This window comes from Strigops habroptila, chromosome 6 (assembly GCF_004027225.2).
Source record: "Strigops habroptila isolate Jane chromosome 6, bStrHab1.2.pri, whole genome shotgun sequence".
Lineage (NCBI taxonomy): Eukaryota > Metazoa > Chordata > Aves > Psittaciformes > Psittacidae > Strigops > Strigops habroptila.
Genome location: NC_044282.2, coordinates 55,746,842 through 55,755,674, shown reverse-complemented (window position 1 = coordinate 55,755,674; position 8,833 = coordinate 55,746,842). Strand labels below are relative to the sequence as shown.

The 8,833-nt window shown below is 46.0% G+C and overlaps 2 protein-coding genes across 5 annotated transcripts in view; one reads left to right on the top strand and one right to left on the bottom strand.

Annotated features, from left to right (window-relative positions):
• Nucleotides 1-3,666: 3,666 nt before the first annotated feature.
• LOC115609242 (translation initiation factor IF-2-like) lies at nucleotides 3,667-7,581 on the bottom strand. Its single transcript, XM_030489156.1, has 2 exons — nucleotides 6,858-7,581; nucleotides 3,667-5,115 (listed from the first exon to the last, which is right to left on the bottom strand). Exons 1-2 carry the CDS (start codon nucleotides 7,502-7,504, stop codon nucleotides 5,094-5,096), a joined length of 669 nt encoding a protein of 222 aa, XP_030345016.1. The 5' UTR covers nucleotides 7,505-7,581; the 3' UTR covers nucleotides 3,667-5,093.
• A 39-nt stretch (nucleotides 7,582-7,620) lies between these two features.
• Nucleotides 7,621-8,833, top strand: part of ATAD2B (ATPase family AAA domain containing 2B) — a 78,355-nt gene continuing 77,142 nt past the window's right edge. For 3 of the 4 annotated variants that reach the window (XM_030489360.1, XM_030489356.1, XM_030489355.1), the window contains exon 1: nucleotides 7,629-8,059. In XM_030489360.1, the coding sequence (XP_030345220.1) occupies nucleotides 7,904-8,059 (156 nt within the window). In that variant the 5' untranslated portion in view covers nucleotides 7,629-7,903. Of the gene's footprint in view, nucleotides 8,060-8,833 lie in introns of all 4 variants that reach the window. The other variant, XM_030489362.1, reaches the window with a different exon arrangement.

Genomic DNA, 8,833 nt, shown 5'->3' with positions numbered 1-8,833 from the left:
GGCCCGGCTCTTTGTCCTTCCAGCCGTGCGACGAACGGCAGGAACAGCCGCACACTGAGCCATTTGGCGATGGAATGCCTCATTATGCTGGAAGGACTAATTAAGGGCGAGTGTTGACATATGTGAAAAGCAGCTTTGCCAAGGCCTTGCACAGAGGACAAAAGAGCAGCGTGGTGGTTGGAAAGCAGAGCCTCCGAGTTCCCCAGGGTACATTAGAAAGGGGAGAAAGAGACAGGATCTTCAGGGAGGCAAGAAGCATTTAGCAGAGCCTCCCTGCTCGGTGGGAGCTGTGATATTGCGGTGTGTTGGGCCCTTGGAGAAGTCCCACTCGGCGGGATGGATGGTGGTGCTAGGAGCTATCCAAAGCAAACACTGCGGCAGAGCGGTCAGGGCCTGGGAACGTGCACGGAGTGGAGCGAAAGCAGTGATTCCCTGCGATCCATGGCCTGCACCTGCATGCTTTTTAACAAGGGTTGGGTTTTTTTCAATGATTAGTGATGCACTGTGAAACATTTAGAATTAACCTAAATTGAACAGCCACAACCAGCTAATTCATATTAATTAATGGGAAAGCCACTGCGAATTTACAAGTGCAATCAAAGGTGATACTTCATTGAATGTCGTCTTCATGTGGGACCTGTTCCCACAATCCCTTAATTTTAACAATTACAATCACATTCTTCAAAAACACTGAAATAAGGTGCTTAGTCTCAGAGTTCAGTAAAGGTGAGTAAAAGAAGTAAAATCTGACCCTTGACAGTTTTAATTTCTTCCTCTTTGTAATGTACATCACAATGCACTAAACCTTTAGAAGGCAATTTGGATTAATCGTTAAGTTTTAACTGGATGAGATCTAATCACAGCTCCTGCCTGTGAATCTTCAAGGAAAATAGTAAGAAATTTGCCCTTTGTTTTGGTGTAAAATATGTGGGGTCTTTTACTGAAAAATACAGATTTCTGAATTCTATTCTCCCTGGATTTATTTAATGTTTTAAATAACCGATATTTTTGGATAGAAGGCACTTGTTTGTCGCAAGTGTTACTTATGGATTCTATTAAATGAGGTTTTATATGTTTAGAACTTAAGCCTATCATACCACACCACTGTTGAAAAGTCTGAGGAATTTACAAAGCCCTAGGTAAAACTTCAGAAGGTTGTTTTACATTTTCTGGACTGTTTTATATTTTCTTCCAATATTTTAAGTACATTGGCTCCATTTCATTGAACACAGAAGTTCAGTAATATGCTTAACTCCTGCTTGGGGGCCCTTTCTGTAAAAAATATACAGACTCAGAGGTAAGCATGGAAGGAGGCAAGATTGGACTTACCTGGTGTAATGATGCAGGCTTCCCAACTGCAATCACGTATTGATTTAGAAGATTAGGTCTATTACTGGAAATCAGAGTACAGCTGGAGACACGCTGACCTACTACAATAGGCATCGGTGTCCTAGTGAATTTAGTGGTTTCTTAAAAGCTCTTCTAAGTACAGCTGTTCTCCCTCAGGACTGAAACTACTGATAAAGCATAGGAGTAAGAAAAATCTTAAGAAGTTACTGTGTCTTCAACTCCCATATAATGTAACAAATCAGTTTTTCTCAAAAGCTGCATATTTTTAAGTGAGAGTATTGTTACAATCAAGATGTCACTAAAATCCTTTTAGACTTTGTGCATTTCATACAGCTTATTCTCTGGCGAGAAATAGTACACAAGATGAACAGAAGCAAATGGACCTTTTCTTACTGGGTGGTGAATAGAAGCAAACAGCCCAGACTGAGTTCACTGAAATACTCTACAGGGTATTCATGAGATGAATACAACCATCTCATGCCGTCTTTGTCAGGAGAGATCGGATGCACTGGTGTGGAAGATAGAAACAACCCCTGAACTTGTTTTATAATGTAGGAGTGAATCTCAGTGTTGATGAAGTACAGCAGTGTTTTAGCTGTCACCACCCATCCCATCAAGGTCACAGGAAAACTAGTGCACATGTGTATCTAAAAACAAGCAGAAAATTAATTTTGAAGGGATAAGTTTAAACCATATATTTAACCGGGTTAACCCATGCCAGAGGAAACCATCAGCTACCTATAATTAAACATCAGCAAGTCAGCTATATTGATTGACCTTAACTTGAGATAGCAGTTGTTGCCTGAAGCCTTTTGTAAGTGTGTGCACACAGAGCTGTAATGGAACAGGAGGGAAATGGGACTGTAAAATAAACAGAACAGAACCTGGTTATTCTGTACTTGGCAATTCCATTGACAAAGACAGCACATTCATCTGCACAGTGTCCTTTTCCCACATGCTCCTCACAGGAATGTTAAACCTTGCAGGCTGCCACACAGGGAGAAGCAGCTCAAGGAACTGATGTTTCTGGGAAGTTTGCTGTGCAATGGAAAAGTGAGTCACTGTTTTATGGGAGATGTTGGGTGAACCAGCGTTTGTGAAGAGGGTGTTACCCCCATGCAATGAAAGGAATATCTACACATGCTGCTGGACTCTTGGGCTGTAAATCCACAAGAGAAGTGAAAATAGCTTCAGTTTGACCAGTAGTGTGGAATGCTTAAAACCATGAAAAATTCAAGATGGCCTGAGCAACTGTTTGTAGCAGGTAACACAGATTTGGAAATAACATATGATGTGAATTCTCAAAGATACTCTTCAATGAAATTACAACTATGACATGGAAGTGTAGTTTATGAGATTGTTCTTGGATCTGTAACAAGGAAACATACTTCTAAAGCTAAGACTGTGTGTAAGGACCTGGGAGATTGATGGACAAATGATATTTCTGATAGGCTGCTTGCATTACCTTCATCAAGTCATTCTGGATTCTTATGGTCCTAAAGCTTATCTACGAATGTGTTAATAAATGCCTATTTTTATTGTAAGCATTTTAGGACAGAGTCTGTTTCTTACTACAAAGCTTTCCATCACCCAGCATAGTAACAGGCTGGCAGTGCTGCTTTCATATGATTAACGATCATAAACACCAAAGTGAGATGCTTTGCCACTTTTGTCCAAGATGGAAGTAATTTACAGCCTGAATGATAGTGAAAAACAAACCCTGCAGATTCTTGGCTTAAAATATCATCAGCCTGTGAGTTTTACACAATTATTAGCATTAGAAAAACTATCTCCTGTAACCTTAGCTGAGTGGGGAAAAATGTTGTGGAAGCTAATGGCTGGATGTGATGGAAAGATAATTTTGAAATATTAGGAGGTAAGTCTTACCACTCCCATTTAATGTCATCTAAGAAATCTACTCTCTGATCCTGCTTCAAGTTGCACCGATACTATCTATTGTAGTGTGGAAAAGAATCTTCAGATAGCTGTGGTGATAACAGAAATGAACATTAACTATTTAATTCTAAAATGTAATTATTACACATTTTTAAAATTATCATGGTAGTCTTCAGATTATGAGCTACCTTTAATAACATTGCAAAATGCCTGCAATGTGGAGTGACTGTATCACCATATGTGTTCAAGTTCAAGGTAGTACCAATCCTGATTACTGGACACTGCTGCTTTGGTGTTTCCAAACTTATATCCCATGGGCTTATCTTCATGATGGACAGTTCTCAAAGGAGAAACCACACAATCTTAAATCTCCTAACATCCCCTCAGGACAGGACTTAGAGCAGGTTTACAAAAGCAAGATCTCTTGTGAATCTTTTTTATTTCGAGATTCAACTGAAACCAGGATGAGTTGACAGCATGACAGAGAGGGGCACAGAAGAGCTTATAAATAGAGTCCTGAAAAGATGATTTGATTTCCATTCTTTGGAATATTATAGCTATTCAGAGATACTGCAAAGTAATCTCTGGTAAATTGCCGATGATTGAAGCAAATGATAACTCACTGAATAGACCCCTTTGGTCCTTACTAGGATGAAAAGCTCTACAGAAGTTCTGAATAAGGAATGAAGGACTTTTTCTTTTGTTATAACACGTTCCTGATTTCCCTGTAAAATAGGGACATGTGACAACAAAATCTTCCATCTCCAAATATTTTTTGTGTCCTAAATACTACTCACGGAGCAAAGAAGCCTTTCCATCCTGGGCCATTTTTAATGTCTTTTTACACTGCTAAGTTCCAGTAAGATTCCATTCCCTGAGTCACGTTTAATGGAGCGGGAGTCTTTTGCTTAACTACTTGTTCATATTTTTCCCATTTCCCAGCAGTGTACCTGCCACAGCAGATGTTGTGGCTTCTTAATATATGTTTCAGATATCTTAATCTCTTTTATGAACAACTGGAGATAAAAGGGTTTTGAACACTGCTGCAAGCTTCAGCATTTGTTATAAATTGGTTCCATTTGAAATACAGTCATTCCCAATGGCATTTGTTTTCAGAAGCATTCAGGCATCTGTCTGTAAGACCAAACTACAAATCTTGAAATTGAATCTTACTGGGAATGAGCTATACAAAATTTTTATGCAATACTTAGTGGAGTGTGGCTCCAGTCCTTCTACCCTTCTTTTCTTCATTGTCTTTTGCCTTTTGCTACTCGGAGTTACTTTTTTCCACAAATATTTTTCTGCATATACAGATACAAAAAATAGGAAAGAGTAAAATCTTGGATTAGTGAAATTAATCTAAATCCACTTCTACAGTAAATAATCTTTCATTGTTAAACCACATTTAAATCTCTAAGTATGTGTGGTATAAAATATTAATCTTATGTTAACATGTTCTCTGTATTACAACCAAAAATTCCAAACAAAACTAACAAGGAAACATTGTAATTAATGATTTATTTATGTATATTGTCAGTACTAAAATAGGGTGATAGAGCTTACATAGATGCTATAAAGCCGAAAGCTGTTTGAGTCAAAATAACTAGCCACACCTTGTAAAGGGACAGGACAACTAAGAAACCTGAAAATAAAACCATCTGTGAAAAACAATCTAGGGAGTAAACATCCAAACTGAAGCATGTCTTTACATGTCCCCTACTATGCTAACATAATGAGAATGAAGCACTAAAAATGTCCAAAGCAGTGAGCAGGGATTTTTAACTACATCAATCCCTCTACAAGAGTAGTCCCTCTGGCGTCATAAAGAGTACTCACTTGAGTATGGCTCACAGGAATGAGATCCAAACACTAAAAAGAAGAAAAAAGGACACAGCTATGGTAAAAATATACTTAGTAAATGTAAAACAAATAGCTTTTAAGTTGTGCTTCAAGCAGATAGGCACCCAGGAAAATCAATTTGCTTGCATAACGACAAAGTTTATTTTACTTTTTCAAAGTCATCAGCATTCATAAGAGGAGGAGTGCTGGTTTGCATCAGGCATGTTGCAAACAGATGTTATGCAAGCTTCCCCAAACGGTCCTGCCAATGCATTGCAATCCTGAGTTATGACATTCAGTAGAACTGCTGCAGTCTGGGCTCTTTTTTGGGCCACAGATTGATCTGTTGGTGTTCCCAAAATGGGGATGGTATTTTTGTGATGCATACAAAAACTTGAAGAAGATCAATATGTTATTTTTCATTTTCAGACCAATGGAATTTGGACACCATATCCGAGTTACACTGCCTATCAGTAGTACGGGACAGAAATGGAAAGTACATTACTTGTCATCAAGAGTTGTGATACTAACTCTTAGCAAACATCATCTCCTGGTCCATTCCCACAATGTGTCTGAGAAGGAACAGTCTCTTGCAGTTTCCTTCTGTTCTTACTTTTGAAGGATAAAAGGAAGTGATTTCCAACACCAGTTTCAAAATCCACTGTAGGTTTTTAATTAACATACTCCTTTAGCCTACAAATGCATGAAATTGCTACATCCTTTCATAACCTTTAAACAAATAAATGAAGAAACAAAGGATACAAAACAAAACTGATCTCATGGAGCAGAACAACTCTACTTTTGAAAGACCCTGCAGATTCTTGAACAGGAGATGAAGTACTGTTGCTAACGCACGTTCAAAGCTCTAAATATAGAATGTCAGATGAGAAAAATACCATAATTCCTGCACCGAAACACACTGTACTGTGCACTATCTCATAAAAATGAAAATTTGTTGCTGTTCACAGTAGGAAAACTTTTGCTTGGAAATCTAAATAGCCCATTTTCTTATTATATAGCCTAATGTTGTTGTGTATTTTGTATTTTTAAGCATATGCTCTACCATTCTTTTTCAGACTTTAATCTTGAAAAGATGTGGGAGTATGCAGGTAAAGCGGAATAATAGTCTTTGCATTTACTGTTCTTTACTAAAACATTATTGCACTTTCCATCTTTAAACAATAAAAATACTTTGATAAAGCTTGCTCAAGCCTAACAGCCTGAGCCATGTGATCAGTAATTTTATTATGCTATTCTGTTTTGTTAAAGAAGCAGAAAGCAACTGAAATAACTTGCCCAGCGGTGCCAAACAAATCAGTGTGAACATCGAAAGGTTGGTACTTTGTCACCTACAGTTCTACGCTTGTATAACTCAGCTACGTTTCTTTTACAGAGATTTTAGTTTCAGGGCTTATGTGCAGGCGCTGTGCTAAGTTCAATAAAGGGCAAAAAGTTGTGGTGAGGGGGAAGTGATTCTTCCTGCACATCAGTGAGAAGGAATTATAGTTCATGAATAGTCTGAAAATCACTCAGGCATCCAATGTACTCTAATACATACAATTCTTCTTACCTTTAAAAAGGGGTTATCTGATTTGTGATAGAGGGAGGTGAGAGAAAAATAAGCTTTTCAGCCGAGCAATGAACACCAAACGCAAGTTGAGGCTACTGGCCAAAACACAGAAGATGTTATCGGTGACTTGTACGGCAGGCGAAGCAAGGGCTCATTCCTGACAGCATGGCTATCAAGATGATTTCTTAATAGTGAGACTCACCAGGCTGTGTAATAGTCTTCCATGGAAAACTGGGGAGATCCTATCCTTGGAGGGTCCGTTCGCCCAAGCTGTCGTGCCAGCGACTGGAGCCAGCTTCCCTGGGCGAGCGGAGCCGCAGGCTGGAGTCCCCGGCCCCGGGCAGAGCACCCTGTTCGGCTGTAAAGGGTGCCACCTTTCACCCCCGCGACGCGGGCAGCCGCTTCCCTGCCCGTGAACTCCTCACCTAAGCGCACCCTCATCCCTCGCCTTCGGTCTTCAGAAGGCGGCGGCGGCTCCGTCGCCCGCCGGGAGCGCCGGGCCAGGCCCGCCCGGCGGCCCGCCAGCTCCTGACAGGCTTCGGGCCGCTCATGGCCCGGGCCCTGGGCCTCAAAGGCCGCTCGGGCCCTGCCGCGGGGCCAGTGCCGCAGCCGCTGCCGCCCGGGCTCCGCCGCTCCCCTCAGCCTGACAGGACAGCGCACATCCCGCCCGGGCTCCCCTGGAAGCCGCCCCGCCTGCCGCGCACCCTTCAGGCACCGTCCCTCCGGTTGCGCGGGGCGCCCCCGGCCGCGCTCTCCGGGGCACGGCGGGGGACCGGGACCGGACTCCCCAGCGCACCCGGGGGACCCCGCCGCCCGCCACCTCCTCCCTGGGGCCGGCGCCAGGCCCATAGAGCGCGCCGGTGCCGTGCTAGAACGTACGCAGCGGGGGCCGCCTCGGCCTGCGCGCGGCGGCAGCGGCGCCGCAGCGCCCCCTCGCGGCAACCGGCGGCCTCGCTGCGGACCGAGGAGAGAAAGGGAGAAGGGGCAGTAATGGCGGCCAGTTAGTGCGAGACTGAGCCGAGGAGGCGGCGGCAGCGACGGGAGGAGCCGGCGCGGCTCCGTCTGTGGCTCTGCCCGGCGGACCGGCTTCCCCGCAGCACTTTTCTTCCTTCCTCCCCCTCCCCCTTTCCCCCTTTCCCTCCCCTTCCCCTCCCTACCCGAGCCCCCGCCTGTCCGCCCTCCCTCCTCCCTCCGCGCCGGCGGCGGCGGCAGCGGCGGCGTCCCCCCGTGTGCCCCCTCCCCGGGGCCATGGTGAACACCAGGAAGAGCTCTTTGCGCCCCCTGGGCAAAGCGGCGGCCGCTGCGGCCGGAGCCGGCAGCCATTTCATCTCGTCCCGGACCCGCTCCTCCAAACGGGGCACCAAGGCAGATGCGGCCGGGCTGGAAGAGACGGCGGCAGCGCGGGTGAGGACCGGCGGGTTCACGGGGGACGGGGAGGGAGACGGCGGCGGGGGGGCAGCGGCGGCAGCGAGGGCCTCGGCCGGGGTGTCGCTGGGGACAGCGCCGTTGCTGCCCGGGGGGGGAGCCGGGTACGGGCTCTGGAGGGGGGGGGGGGGGGTGTGCTGAGCCGGCTGTCGGCTTGAGGGAAGGCGGAGGGACGGCGGAGCCGGCGGGGAGCCGGGGTGAGGAGGGACCGTTGGACCGTTGAGACGGCGGGCAGCCCGGGGACGCGGGGGGCCGGCTGCGAACAGCCGCCCGCTGCGTCCCAACTGGGTTCCCTGCTCGGCGGGGAGAGGCCGGTGCCGCTGACAGGGGCTGGGGACAGCCGGGTCCGCGGGGGGCGACGTCGCTGCCCCGCCGCTGCTGGTGCCGGTGCCTGGGGCGGGCAGGGCCGGCGGCCGCGGGCGGGGGTCCGGCGGCGGCGCGGGGCTCCCCCTGCGGCCGCGCCCGGCGCTGCGCCGGCCGCCAGACAAAAGTTGGGAGCTGCGCCCGCAGCAACTTCGCAGCCCTCCCTCCCTTATATATATATATTTCTTTTATTTTCCCTTAAATGACCTCGTTTCCGCCGGAGTTGGTGTTTGAGAAGGGTCCCCCCGTTTCGTGACTCCTCACCCCCCCCAAACGGGAAGGGTGTAATTTTGCCGTCAGGTTTAAGTTTGTTGCTTTCCCGACGTAAAATTTCCAACTTATTACAATGGCTTCGTTTGTACGGTCTAATGGCAAGTGAATGGTACAGCC